Source organism: Drosophila sulfurigaster, chromosome X (assembly GCF_023558435.1).
Source record: "Drosophila sulfurigaster albostrigata strain 15112-1811.04 chromosome X, ASM2355843v2, whole genome shotgun sequence".
Classification (NCBI taxonomy): Eukaryota; Metazoa; Arthropoda; class Insecta; order Diptera; family Drosophilidae; genus Drosophila; species Drosophila sulfurigaster.
In genome coordinates, this window is record NC_084885.1 from 17,457,552 (window position 1) to 17,471,053 (window position 13,502).

Below are 13,502 nucleotides of genomic sequence, written 5' to 3' on the forward strand. Positions count from 1 at the left end.
TGCAGTTCTTGTTGTTGTAGTGGTTGATACTAGTTGTTGTTGTTGCTAGCCATTCGAAGCCACCAGGACCGACCAAAAAGTGTCAATTCAGCAAGTGAAATACCAGGCGAACATAAATCAGAAGTAAGCAGATTTACAAAAAATTCTTGAATAGCGCCATCTATGGGTTTCTATGAAAGCACTACATTTTGTGCACCCTTAAAGTATGCTACAAATAATTCAATTTCAAAGTTGTCGCCACTCAGTAAGCAAGTGATTTTAGCATTTCTACTTGCTGTTGATTTATGTTCGCCTGGTATTTCACGTGCTGACTTGCTACTTTTTGTCGTTCCTGGTGACTTCGAATGGCTAACAACAACAACAACTGCATCAACTACAACAACTACAACAACAACTGCATCAACTACAACAACAACAACAATATCAAAAACAACAACAACTACAGACAAATTCAGGAGCAGCCAAGCTGAGAATTGTGTTTTCCTCTCTGAAAAGACCTGCTGCACTGTGGATCGTATGTGGATCCTAATTGAAGTGACTTTATGCATGGCTACTTGCTGCCCACTTCTGTTGGCCTGGTAGAATATTTCAAATATTAATTTTTCACCGGCTTTTTCGGCATGGAATTTTTTTTATAATTTAATACTTACATAAATAAGTTGGTTGTCTTTAAGGGACAAAAAAGCAAAGCTTTTATTCGGGTTTTGTATTATTTATTATAAACAAATTATACAAACTTTTAATTATTATTATTTAATTATTGACAAAGAAAGTCAGAGCTCTACACAGTCTAAAAATCAAATTAAATACTTTACTTACCTTTAAGCGACTTAGCATTTTATTATAATTGTATATTATTTATTCATATATTGTATTTCCAATTTATAGAAATAAATATGATTTAATGTTTTTATTCATACTTATTTCTATGAATAATAAATAAAATATTTAAATAAATAGTCTACAAATATAATAAAATGCACAAATAACTGTCTGTTCTTCAGCTGTCTGTCTAACTTTGTTTAGTGATCATACAGCATATAGTATAATGTTATTTAATGAAATAGGTTGTTTACGAAGTGAAAAAGGCATGCAATGAGTTTCATTCAATTTTTTTCAACAATGTTCTCTTCAGATATTTACATTTTGTTTTAAACATTATATATGTACATTCATTATTCATTATTCAACAATTTATTCGCTGTGCGTTTTCACTTAATGTCTAACATGGCAGACTCGCATTTATGGCCAACTCCAAGGAGTTTACTGCAAATAGAGTGAGATGAAATTCGAATTAGAAAACAATTAAACAACAATAAAGAAATCAACTTACAAAACTTGTGATCGTGCTTGTAGACGAGCGAGGTGAGCATCTCGGCTAGCTTCTGATGGCAGCGTACATAGGTAAGTTCGATCTCGTTGACCTGATTGAGAGCCAAATACTCCAGGGCCGATGTACGATCCCCTTCAGCAGGATCATCGGCATCGCCAACATTGGTTGTCAGGGTTTCGCTGCTCGTGTTCACGCTGAGCGCATGAGATTCGTTTAGATAGCTGAAGCAGCTATTCCACTCCAAGTCGAGCACGAAAATCAAATGAAACACTTGCTCCAAGGCGATGCGAAAGTCCGCAAAGTCGGTCGTAAGCAGGCATTGCTTCAACAGTCTCTTAATGTAATCGCTATGCATCTGACGCAGCTGTCGCGTTGTCTCCGCCGTGCTCAGCAATTGCTCGAACTGCACGCCCAACGATTGGATGGCATCGACGCACAAATGCGTATGCAAACTGCTGATTAAATTGATCAGCCAGAAGCGTAAAATCTCTAGGCGTCGCAGCGTCAAGCCGAGCAGATCCAATGGCGCAAATACATCGTGTCGGTCACGTCGTATGAAACGCATATGTGCCAACTTCCAGCCAGCCCACTTCACCTTGAGCAGCATGCGCCAAATGGCATTATAATCGTACATCTGATCGGGCGTTATAATGCTGCACAGTGGCGTCGGCATCGCGTACTCAATGCTAATGGCATCCAAGGCCTCATAGGCTTTATTCGATTGGCTCTGCAGCTGCGAAATAATGTGCACCTTCAGCAGGCTGGAATGCGACGCATACTGTGTGTCCAGCACATCGGTTATCTCCAGGGTTAGCAACGATTCACGTGCCCAGTCCTGGGAGTCTTCGATCTGTCGAAACAAACCCACATAGAACGGATGCAGCAGATAGTCAGCTCCGAGCAGCAGCAGTTGGCGCACAAAACGCACGTGTTCGACCAGCTTGAGTTCGTCGCGATACCAGCGCATGACGTGCACGTTGGCCAGCGCATAGCGTTCGCCATGCACCTGGGTGAGGGAGCGCGGCAGCAGCTGTGATTGCAGCAAGGACTTGGAATTCTCCAGCCGCTGCAGCACTTCCAATACCAGCGGCAGCTCTGTGGACTCTTGCTCTTTCTGCTTTTTCTCGCTGCGCTCCTTTTGCGCTTCGGTAATGTGCAGCGTAAAGATGCTCATCAGCAGTGGATCGCCCAGCTGTGAGGTCTGCTCCAACAGTGCCTTCTCGTACTCCGCAAACACTGGCTCAGCAGCAGCTGGGGGCTGCTCGAGGGCAGGCAATTGCTGCAGTAGCAGCCGCTTGAGATCATCGTAATGACTGCCCAGATGCATGTTGCTCAGGATAATGTTTCCCAGCAGATCGGCGCTGGCCAGCAGATCCTGTGTTTCGCCCGCCTCCATGGCATGCTGCAGCAACAGCTGATAGAATGCGCTGCCCTGAACTTGCTGTTCATACTCCGGCTTCAGGCGCTTCGTGATCCGTTGGCCGTAGTCGGCGCAAGCCGCAGGCAAACAGTCAACAATGTACTCGCAATGCCTGTCATTCAATTGCGCCATCAGCCACCAATCGTCTATGATGCGACTGTAACTCTGCAGCGATACCAGCAACAATGCAATGGCCAACTGCTGCTGGCTGCTAATGTAGAGCGTGTGCTCGTAGAGCACGCACAGCAATCGCACACTTTGCACATGCGCTGGCGCTGTCTTGTCCACAACTGCCTCGTTGGCGAGTGCTTTGAGCACCAGCAGACGCTTAAAAGATGTATCCATGTAGCGCAAAAACGCAATCAAAGTGGTGCCGCCTGCTGCATCGTCAGCAGCCAATTTACCAGCAGCCTGATCAATCAAACGTCGCTCAAACTCAATCAGCTTACTGTTAATGGGCTGCAGCAGATCGTGGATACCCCAGGCAAAGCAGGTCAAAGTGCCCGGTCCCAGCTTCAGGTAGGTTAACTCGTGTATAAGACAATGCAGCTGATATTTGGCCACCATGGCCGGCAGCACTTCGGTCTCAAGCACGCATCGCAACGTCTCCTGTAAGATCAAGAAGTTCCAGTTGAGAAAAGATGCTGTAACAGAAGTGTCTTCTACTTACGCTGCTCATGCTGCTGATGGTGATGTTTTTGCGCACGCTAATCTGCTGCTCGGCAGCATGCAGCTCGAAGTAACCACAACTGGCGGGCTTAAAAAACATCAGTATAATCTCACGCACCAAACAACTCTCGCTTGTCGTTTTGGGCACCGGCTCTTTGATCAACAACCGCGAGTCTCGATTCAAATGCTGCACATAGGCAATGGCAAAGTTTGAGCACGGATCATCGTTCGGTGTCAGAGCATGAAACTGCGAATCCTCTTGCCACCAATTCGAGTGCACGACTGTGCGCAGATGATCTTCCTCGTATTCGGCGGGCGAGTAATCTGTATGTGCCTTGGGTGGCTTTAATGCCTGCAAGTTTGGCATTATGCTGTGATATGACTCGTCTTGCGACGTTGTTAAGCATTGATCAGCGCCATAGTTAGACGGGAGGAAGACGGATTCATTGTCATTGCTAGCGGCAGTCTCGTAGTCATCTATATCGGACCAATCCTTCAATAGATAACCAATTTATAGCATCTTATTTGGAAATAAGAGAATAGAAAAAGAGGTCAACTTACGCTCAGACTGCTGTCGCTTTCCTGGCCATCACTGGGGCTGGGTATGAAGTCCTCGCTGAGCAGCGCCACCCAATCAACGCCGCAGGCTGCGGCTGTTGTGGTTGTTGTTGCAGATTGCTGCAGTGGCAACATTTCAGCGGCCACAGCAAGTTCATTTCGTATCGATAGAATGCGCTCATTGATGGCAAGCAGATTACGACGCACATTCTGCACCGGGCTATTGGTCATACTGAACAGAAATTCGAGCAACGAGTACTGCACATCGACCACATAATGCGATTCCCAACCGGCGTGTTCGATGATCTCAGTGCTGAGCATTTGCACTGCGTCCGCCTGTTCCGTCATGCCCTCGAAGCGAAAGCGGTCGATCATGGTATCGATGGCACGACGCACCTCATGACTATTGACGCTCAAGTAGCGATGATGGCGTATCTTGTGCAGTGCATGCTGCTCCAGCGAGCGTCGCTGCTTCTCGGTCACCTGCATCCCACCCGGGAAAAAAGCATCAATAACCTTTTTTTTTTGTTGTCGAGCCAAATATTGACTTACGGTGTCGCCGGTTAGACACTCGACCAGTTTCTCCACATTTGACACAATGTGTTCATGACGCGAATCTTCCGACATGCTGTCATTCAAATGTTTTGCTGTCAAATCGCAAATTTATTAACAAATGTTTGTCCGCCAATGAATTACGTTCAAATGATGGCCGCTCGCTTGAACCAGACCACTGCGTCACTTTAAAGTGTTGCCAGATTTTTGCAGTCAAATCCAATTAAGCGTGCTGCCAGACTGCATATTGCAAAAGCTAAGCAAACTGTTGTTTTGAAATTGCCCAACTATTGGATTATTTTAAAAATTGGAATATTAGCAACAAAAAATTACTGCCCAATCAATATCATTCAAATTTACCAAATGTGAACTTTAAAAGGACTGCCGGCAAAATGCAAGAGTTGCCAGAGTTGACCAGCCAACTGCGATTTTGAGTGCTGCCTGACTGCGCGAAAGATAGTTTCCAAACAGTGTGTCTTGCAAACAAAACATGAGCCGCAACACCAAAGAATATCCGACATATGTGATACTTGGCTCTGGTGGCCACACAGCCGAAATGCGTCAGATCGCTTTGGCCCTGCTGGAGCCGAGCAACTGCACCAATTACCAGCCAATGCGCTACATTGTGGCCGACAGCGATGTCACCTCACAGAGCAAACTGTCCAGCGATTTGCCCTCCATCCGGGACAGCGACTTCATCCGTGTGCCGCGCAGCCGAAGCGTCGGCCAAAATTGGCTGAGCACCATATTCAGCACCCTGTGGGCTCTGCTCTGGAGCTGCTGGCTCATTTGGCGCGACCAACCAAAATTGGTGCTCTGCAACGGCCCCGGAACCTGCGTCCCATTCTGCTACGCAGCTTACATGTGGCGTCTGTTTGGTCGTTTACCCGCTAACAGCAAAATTGTGTTCCTGGAAAGCTTTTGTCGGGTGGATACATTATCGCTAAGCGGGCGCCTTCTGCTGCCACTGGCGGACATGTTTATCGTCCAATGGCCGGCGTTGGTAGAGCGCTATGGTCATAAAAACAATGTAAATTATTTTGGTCGCCTCTTCTAAGCGAGGAGGCGGAGCAATGCCCAGGCATGCCCTTGTCTTAAGCAACATAACAATTAAAGATACTTATATAAAACTAGAACACTAAACATAAATGTTGAATAAACACAAAAAAAAGAAACTTGCAAATGCTTTCATTGCATGTGTTGGACTGTCTTGATTCACTCCTCGTGCTCTCTTCTATCCCTTGCAGAACTTGCCATGCGCTTCCATCAGATAATTGGCCAATTCACGGCCACACTTCGGACACTGTGTGTTCGTCGATTTCAAGGTACGCTGACGTATCTGACGCGGTGTCAGCTCTGCTCCTGATTCACCCGACGAGTTGAGATTGACGACAGTGGTGGGCGCATTGAACTGGCGACGCTGTCGTGGTGTTAGCTCGCTGCTGGATTCACCCGATGAGCTGAGATTAAGTGCAGCAATCTCGTCACTCGTATAGCCCGAGCTCTTAAGTATCTGATGCTTGTTGGAGCTGGCCCTTGGCTTGCCACGCGACTTTGAGACACGCTTCCTGTTCCTGTTGTTGTTGCTTGGTCCTATGCTAACAGGCAGCTGAGACTTGCCTTTGAAGGATGGCGGCTTCACCTTGATGGTAATGCTGCAGCCATCCAAATGATTGGTAAACTCCGAGCGTTTCATTTTATCAAAACATATGGGACAAGTGGTAATATCATTGCGTTCATCATGATGATAGCGTGAACCCGTTGGAACTACATCGTTCTCACGCTGAAACTCCTGCAGCAGTGTGTCCTCGCCAAAGAGGTCATCGATGACCGACTGATCAGCCAACTCGGTGGCAGCTGTGAAGCTGTTGTCGTTGTCATCGAATTCATCGTCAATCATCATGATCTCATCATCATCGAAGCTCGTTTCATCCTCCATAATCTCGCGTTTGATCAGCACCGAGATGTTTGCATTTGCATTCGCTTTCACATTCCTGGCGGAAACTCCAGCTGGCTCTTTAAATGTGCTAGCAGGTTGCTGTTCGCGGTCATCATCTTCGCTGTCGGAAATCGTAATGGTTGACTTGATCTCATCACGTACCCAGACCTCATCGTCCATAGCCTCCCAGTCTGAATCATTGATGCGAGCACGCTTACTGGGATTTGGCTCGACCTGAGTCGAGGCGCCTGCTGCCGGAAATCGCTTGGACCAATGATCACGCAACATGTTGCGCTTGGCAGCGTCTGTTGAGGCAGTGCCTGTGGTGCTTTCGCCGCTGCCCAGGCTGTAGCCTTTGCCCTGCATCTCAGTACGTGGTGTGACAACCTGAGGACTCTCCTCGTCGCTGCTGTTCAAGTCCTTGAAGCCGCGCACATTGCTTCGCTTACCGCCAACACCAGCAGCAGCAGAAGAAGCTGTAGCAGAAGCAGAAGCAACCATGGGATTGCTGGACAAACCCGGATATGAGGTGGGCGGAAACGCGCTTGTTGCCACACCGGCTGTTGCCAGAATGGCGGGCGTAGACTTTAATATTGGCTGACTGCTGCCACTGCCGCTTGTTGGCTTCTTCAGATAGTTACGTATATCGTTGCCAACGGCACTTTCAGTCTTAGCTTGAGTCTTTGGCACTTTGTTGCTGCTAGATTTACTGGGCACTGGTGTAGGTTTTGGTCCCTGCACCTTCTCGAAGACGCCACCGCATTCCGATTGATGTTTGGCCCACCATTGATCATTGGGACCTGGCGCACGATTCGAGGTGCGCTTCACCCAACCCTGGAAGGGATGATGGAACTGACAAACCCCATTGCAGCGCCAAATGTGAGTTTTATACGCATTGACCTCGTCGTGAAAGGAATGATAGACGGTGATATTGGTGCCCGCCACCTTATTGATGGTGGTCATGATGCGTTTAAAATTGGGACCATGACCGCCATTGCCTTCGCGTATATTGAGGACAAAGCAATAGGCATGTATCATCTCGTGCTGCAGTAATAAGAAAAGCATGTATTAGCTTGAACACATCGTAAGATACAAAAGACCTTCAAAACTCACGAGGAGTGTTTCAACCAGATCCTTGCGTGGACGCAGTTTCAGCAGCGGTTCACTCAGGCGTATGATGATCTCTTTCACATAGCGATTGCCACGCTGGTAGCAAATTCCAGCGCAGGAATACATACGTTTGCTCCACTCGACGACAACAGCGCCGAGGCGACGCTGAAAGAATTTCTCATCGAATCGTGTGAACATGGCAAACACATCTGGCGTTGGATCAACGAGTTCCCACTCCGGGTGCACGAGATTCGCCGTTTGATCTAGATAGCCACCACCGCCATCGTCCTGATTATGCTCCTAGTGATGTAAGCATGTAATTGTTTATGTTGTATTTGTTTGTTATGCTTACCGGCTTGGAGAGCATCTTGTTGTTCTTCTCATTCTCATTTGTCTTTTTGCTGTTGGACATGTCCAGACTGTAGACGGCATCAAGTTCGTTGGAACTATTGAGTGCCGTAACATCATCCATTTCATTTTGCAGCTTAAGGGCTAATTCAAAATCACTGTCCACCGTCGACTTCTTTGTTTTCTTCGGCTTGTAACACAACACATAAATTGTCAAAAATTTTGTGTTTTGCAAATATGTTTTGCGTTAACTTACTTGTGATGTTTCAGCGGCATCGAACTGCTGCTGCAGCTGCAGCGCAAATAAATAATCTGGATCGTCTGACATTATGCGGAATCCGCGCAAATTTTGTTCCGCTAAAACACAAGAAACAAACGCAGCGCGACGCTTCAAAACTATTCTGAGATTCGCGGCTTTCGATATGCCGCAGCCCAGCTGATTGTTTATTTGCCAATCGATATACGCTAATCGAGTGCTCTCCGGTAAGAAATTTTTTTGTATAGGATCTCAAAAATTTTTGAAGTTTTTTTTAAACTTTCTTGGCTGCGCTCAAGAAATTGTAAAAATTTTAATATTGTGAATTGTAGAATTAATTTTACAATATGTGTCCAAAATGTTGTTCTGCTTTGAAAGATCTGGCAACGCAGTGACTTTTATAATTTTTAAAAAGACCAGCTGTAAGAAAAAAATAACAGCTATTATTTCAAATTAAGTATGTGCGTGCAGATTTAATGCACACGTGCCTTGCTCATGCTGTTAATAATAATAAAATGCATTAAATGACAAAATTTTTGATAAAAGTCAAAATATACCACACAGAGAGTGGAAAAGTGGACAGTAGGCAGTGGCAAATTAAGTACCACACCATCTAGTAGTATTTTGTTTGTCTGACGTTGGATGTTAAAAAGTAAAACGTGAAAAATCAGTCTAGCCACATTGTTTTCAACTGCTGTCAGCGGTCAAGAAAATTTTTAAAATTCGTAACAAATGTGAAAAGGAAGAACAACACAAAAGTAATTATTTAAAACGACATAATAATGAAGTACTTGACCAAGCGACAGCGTAAAAGAAAGAAAGTGCAACTTTTAAATAGAATCGGACAGATTCAATACAAGGCGACAGAAACAACAAAAATAAGAACAACGACAACATTAACGACAACAACAGAGTACGAAATCGCTGTTAATGATGACAATACTAGTAATATGGCTGTTATCGATGTCTGCGACAACAACAACAACATCAAACTGGACATTGAGACAAAAATAAAAGTGAGTTTTGTGAATGTGTATGTCGATTGATCGCAAATGAGAAACATTAGAAAGTGTTCCTGCAGGTTTCCAAGTTGGTGTGTAACACCAAGATCATCACCAAGGGCGGCTCAAAACAACACCAACACCACCAGCAACAACAAAAACAGCACAAAGGAACAACAACAAAGACATGCGGTGAGTAACTGCGAACTGTTGCACAGAGTTAGTTGCTAGCGTCGGCATCGTTTGCCGCCGCATAAACAAATACTCAATGAGTTTTAAACAAAAAATCCAAACGTATACCTATACTCAAGATAACGTGTGTGTGTGCACAAACAAAGTGACAGTTTGAGCTTTATTTTTGCATGGCAAAACATACGTATGTATGTACACACACACACACACACACACAGCAGGACAAGCAAAGTGCAAACTCAATAAGAGACGAAAGCATCAGTTTCATTCACCACAAGCAGCAGTAGCAGCTGATGTGATCAGCAGTTCGTATAACAGTATTTGCATCACCCACTCTCTCCCTCACTCCTTTGCACAGACGATAGTATTCTGGGGGTGAGCATCGCTTACACAAAATTTGCTACGTCTCGCACTTCGTGTTATCGCACACTTCGTGCTTTGCGCTTCGGCACGAACATTGTAAGGCTTGAGAGCTTTACTGCCATTTTCTTTACAGTCGGTTTGCGCTTCTGCCATGTGCTGTCATAAACGTGTTGTGGGTGTCCGTTCTTCTAATTCAAGGATCTGTCCTTAATTCGCGCCTAATTCAAAATAATTATAAAAATTACATTTCGTTTATAAGGATGCGTATTTAAATTGTGATCATCAGATCGCACAGCGCATCGTTAAGGTTTAACTACATTTTTCGAAAGGTTATACAAAATAAATAATTACTTATTTATTATTTCTTTACTCTCCTTCCCCACACACGCATGTTGAAACCAAAGTGCTGCCGAAATTAAATTACAATTTAACAGATAAACGACGATATTTCTTGGGCAGTAACACATTTCATATACCAATCGATCGGGACTTAAAGTGTTATTATCATCGCAATGTGCCGCTAACATTGGCCAACTTTATGGACTTGGATCATCTGGACGAATGTCTCGGACCAGACAGCACAACAGCAAAGGGAGAAGCAGCAACATCGACGCCAGAGAAATCAAAAGCAACAGATCATTCATTTGGCGATCAGCAGGCAATAATAGTGACAACGTCGGATCCACCGATGTCCAGCAGTTCGGGGACGAGCACCTACAGCATTCCCGACAGTCGTGACAGTCACACAGACAGTCAAGACAGTCAGGAGGATAGTTGCAACGGCAGCCTGACGGACTGCAGTCCACTTAGCCAGGACAGCGTGACGACGGACAGTCAAGAGGCGAGTGGTGCTAGCCAAGAGGATATACGGGAGCAAAGCGACAACATACACGACAGCCAGGAGATACAGGACATCGAAAACAAACGTCACATTCAAGACATTCAGAGCATACAAGCCATAGAGCCGAATAATATAGCAACACTTGAATCATCTGTTGTCCCCACTTCCGTCAACGAACTGTTGATACAATTTGCCATCAATACACCGTATCCGGAATTGGCGCGTCTAACGCTCGCCATGCTGCAGAACACGGCATTTGGTGCACTGGCCACTGGAACGCCCAGCACTGTGGGCAACATACCGTCCTATGAATTCTGGCCGCATCCCTATCAGCTCAACGACGATACGACTGCTACCCCAACGACAACAACGTCAACTCCCGAGCTGGATGCGCTGCCCTCATGCAGCTTGCGACCTATTGGCTATGAGACCAAATGCAAGACCGAGCAACCTCCACAGCAGCAGCTGCAGCAGCAGCAGCAACCGGAACAGTCGCAGTCCACTCAGGATCAGCAGCACGAGGATGAGGACTCTTGGCGTCCCAGCGCTGGCAGCATGTGGCAGCCGTGGTTGCATGAGCAACAGTCGCCGGAATACGATCCGAATCCCAACAGCATTGTGGACAGCATCAAGTGCATTTTGCAGCGTTACAAGCAACTCGAGGAGCACAACGACAATTGGGCCCATTGGGGCAACAATCAGAATGGCAGCATCTGGAGTGTTGCCGAGCCGCAACTGCAACAACAACAACTGCAACTGCAGCAGCAACAACAGTCGACAGATCCGAGTTGGGATCAACGCAGTCAAACTGTAATGGCAGCCTCGCAACTCTATGGCAGCAACACTTTACCCAATTATGAACAACATATGCCCATTGCAGCAGCAATCGTTCCTTCTACTAGTACAGCAGCAGCAGCAGCACCAGATAGCAGCAACAGCAATCAACAATTTGGACGCAACAGCAACAATTGTAATGCGGCTCGCTACAATAATAATCGCAACTTTGTCAACTATAATGCACGCGTTGGCGGCAATCGTATGCTCTACCAGCAACAGCAACAGTTTCCACTTCAGCAACAACAACAACAGCAGCAGCAGCAACAAATACAACAGCAACAATCACAGCAGCAACATGCACAGCAACAACTTCAGCAACAGCAGCAATCACTACAACAGCAGCATCAGCAACAATCAGCACAGCAACAAGCACAACAGCAACATGGGCGCTATAATTACAGCACATCCAATAATTCCAATCAGCAGCAGCAACAGTTACAGTTACAGCAGCAACAGCCATTGCAGCAGCAAACTTTACAGCAACAACAAACCTTGCCTCATCAACAGCAACAACTGACACAATTGTCGTCACCGCAGCAACCTTGGCAACTATATCAGCAATTTCGTCAGGCCAGGCCACGCCCCAATTTCTATCCATCACGTTTCTACAAAGGCAACAACGGCTACAGCGGCAATGTGGCGCGTAAATATTGCAGATATTGTTGCTTCAACGGTCGTTATGCCAGCAACATGCTGCACGCCAGCAATTGCAGCTACTACGGCGGCAACAGCAATAACTTTGCAAACAGCAACAATAATAACGTGGCCAACATGGATGTGGCAATGTTAAACATGTCGCAGGAGGATCTAGATGCTGCACAAATGTATGCCATACATGGCGAACAATTCTTTGAAATGCCGATGGGCAGACGCTATCAGGGCACTTCATATCCACAACCAACTCCAATGACAATGCCGCCTGCAGCAGCAGGAGGAGCAACAGGAGCACCGCCCGGATTGGGATCATCGACTCTGGCACCGCCAGCACCGTCGCCCACACCCAGCGATATGTATCACAGCAATGGCCAATACATCAGCGGCTGGCAAACGACACCCATGTCAATGGTAAGAGTTTGCTGTCGTCAACGCATTCATCTTTATTTTGCTTACAAGATTTCCTTACTTCTTTTTCTTGTAGTATTCGGTGCAGCTGGCAACAGCAATATCGCCAACATCAACGTCCACACAATCATTAGCAGCGGCCACATCGTCATCGTCGTCGTTGTCAGCTGGGTTGACGGGTCTGCAGCAACAGCAGCAGCAACAACAGAGTCAAGTGACGGCGCCAGCTTGCACCGATGCAAATCTATACACAGCCAATTTTCCGCCATTGCCGGCGCCAAATCAAAAGCGTCAGAATTACAATAATCACAACACGAATTCGAATCACCACAATCAGAAGGATTAGGTGATCGTTTTTCTGCATAAACAAAAGCAAACGCGTCCCGTAGTTCAATTTGCATCTCAAACATTGTTCTCAAATTATATTTACAGACATTGTCTATCGTTGTATTGATTTCGTGTGAACTACGTCGACCGAAGCTTTGTTTATGCATTCCATGATTGGAAGTCACCAACAACACAAAATGACACCAAAATCTATTCTCAAATTAATGTTCAACTTTCTGGATTTTGTTATTGTTTAGCACAAATTAGATGCTCAATGTGTGTTAGTGTTATGTTATTAAAGTTTTTGGTTTCCAACAAGAAAATTATGAATGTGTTCGTTCTTATTTATGCACCATAGAAATTTTATAATTCAAATAAGCCGCCAAATGTGTACGATGCTTACGACACAGTGCTGTAAAGTGTCATTAGTGTAACACAATGTGGCCATATAACTATTCGATAGTTTACCAATTTGAGCAATGTATTTATCGATAACTACGAATAACGAATTTCCAATGGGCAAAATAAAAGCTTTTAGTTTGTTTTTTATTTTCGTAACGTTTTTTTTTATTTTTTCATTTTATTTAAAACATTTTTATTAAAACTTTTGTTGCTTTGGGGCTGCTCCTCATATTTTCAGCTGGCTGCACAAAAAAATATATATTTGTATATATATATATTGCATTTATTCCAC

General features: G+C 45.3%; 4 protein-coding genes across 7 annotated transcripts; 2 read left to right on the plus strand and 2 right to left on the minus strand.

Moving 5' to 3' along the window:
- Nucleotides 1-1,057: 1,057 nt before the first annotated feature.
- LOC133849015 (uncharacterized) lies at nucleotides 1,058-4,721 on the minus strand. Its single transcript, XM_062284826.1, has 5 exons — nucleotides 4,533-4,721; nucleotides 3,984-4,463; nucleotides 3,424-3,915; nucleotides 1,334-3,362; nucleotides 1,058-1,266 (listed from the first exon to the last, which is right to left on the minus strand). Exons 1-5 carry the CDS (start codon nucleotides 4,605-4,607, stop codon nucleotides 1,223-1,225), a joined length of 3,120 nt encoding a protein of 1,039 aa, XP_062140810.1. The 5' UTR covers nucleotides 4,608-4,721; the 3' UTR covers nucleotides 1,058-1,222.
- A 221-nt stretch (nucleotides 4,722-4,942) lies between these two features.
- On the plus strand, nucleotides 4,943-5,695 carry LOC133849019 (UDP-N-acetylglucosamine transferase subunit ALG14 homolog). Its single transcript, XM_062284833.1, has one exon. The coding sequence runs from the start codon at nucleotides 5,023-5,025 to the stop codon at nucleotides 5,587-5,589; it is 567 nt and encodes a 188-aa protein (XP_062140817.1). The 5' UTR covers nucleotides 4,943-5,022; the 3' UTR covers nucleotides 5,590-5,695.
- LOC133849017 (DNA-dependent metalloprotease SPRTN) lies at nucleotides 5,383-8,535 on the minus strand. Of its 2 annotated transcripts, none has more exons than XM_062284831.1 (4): nucleotides 8,186-8,535; nucleotides 7,934-8,119; nucleotides 7,585-7,869; nucleotides 5,383-7,515 (listed from the first exon to the last, which is right to left on the minus strand). In XM_062284831.1, exons 1-4 carry the CDS (start codon nucleotides 8,255-8,257, stop codon nucleotides 5,767-5,769), a joined length of 2,292 nt encoding a protein of 763 aa, XP_062140815.1. In that variant the 5' UTR covers nucleotides 8,258-8,535; the 3' UTR covers nucleotides 5,383-5,766. The 2 variants fall into 2 exon arrangements, with proteins under 2 accessions (XP_062140815.1, XP_062140814.1); XM_062284830.1 differs by having other exon boundaries at nucleotides 7,585-7,881; nucleotides 8,186-8,533.
- A 301-nt stretch (nucleotides 8,536-8,836) lies between these two features.
- LOC133849016 (putative mediator of RNA polymerase II transcription subunit 12) lies at nucleotides 8,837-13,131 on the plus strand. 3 transcript variants are annotated; one of them, XM_062284827.1, is made up of 4 exons: nucleotides 8,837-9,201; nucleotides 9,252-9,378; nucleotides 10,146-12,484; nucleotides 12,558-13,131. In XM_062284827.1, exons 1-4 carry the CDS (start codon nucleotides 8,968-8,970, stop codon nucleotides 12,825-12,827), a joined length of 2,970 nt encoding a protein of 989 aa, XP_062140811.1. In that variant the 5' UTR covers nucleotides 8,837-8,967; the 3' UTR covers nucleotides 12,828-13,131. The 3 variants fall into 3 exon arrangements, with proteins under 3 accessions (XP_062140811.1, XP_062140813.1, XP_062140812.1); XM_062284829.1 differs by having other exon boundaries at nucleotides 9,256-9,378; XM_062284828.1 differs by having other exon boundaries at nucleotides 9,267-9,378.
- Nucleotides 13,132-13,502: the final 371 nt, after the last annotated feature.

Coding starts and splice junctions, on each gene's coding strand:
- LOC133849016 (XM_062284827.1), top strand. CDS start 8,968: ATGAAGTACTTGACCAAGCGACAGCGTAAAAGAAAGAAAGTGCAACTT. Junction 9,202..9,251: donor ACATTGAGACAAAAATAAAA/GTGAGTTTTGTG, acceptor GAGAAACATTAG/AAAGTGTTCCTGCAGGTTTC. Junction 9,379..10,145: donor AACAACAACAAAGACATGCG/GTGAGTAACTGC, acceptor TTGAAACCAAAG/TGCTGCCGAAATTAAATTAC.
- LOC133849015 (XM_062284826.1), bottom strand. CDS start 4,607: ATGTCGGAAGATTCGCGTCATGAACACATTGTGTCAAATGTGGAGAAA. Junction 4,464..4,532: donor AGTGTCTAACCGGCGACACC/GTAAGTCAATAT, acceptor GGTGGGATGCAG/GTGACCGAGAAGCAGCGACG. Junction 3,363..3,423: donor CCATCAGCAGCATGAGCAGC/GTAAGTAGAAGA, acceptor TTGATCTTACAG/GAGACGTTGCGATGCGTGCT.
- LOC133849017 (XM_062284830.1), bottom strand. CDS start 8,257: ATGTCAGACGATCCAGATTATTTATTTGCGCTGCAGCTGCAGCAGCAG. Junction 7,882..7,933: donor ACAAGATGCTCTCCAAGCCG/GTAAGCATAACA, acceptor TTACATCACTAG/GAGCATAATCAGGACGATGG. Junction 7,516..7,584: donor ATCTGGTTGAAACACTCCTC/GTGAGTTTTGAA, acceptor TTATTACTGCAG/CACGAGATGATACATGCCTA.
- LOC133849019 (XM_062284833.1), top strand. CDS start 5,023: ATGAGCCGCAACACCAAAGAATATCCGACATATGTGATACTTGGCTCT.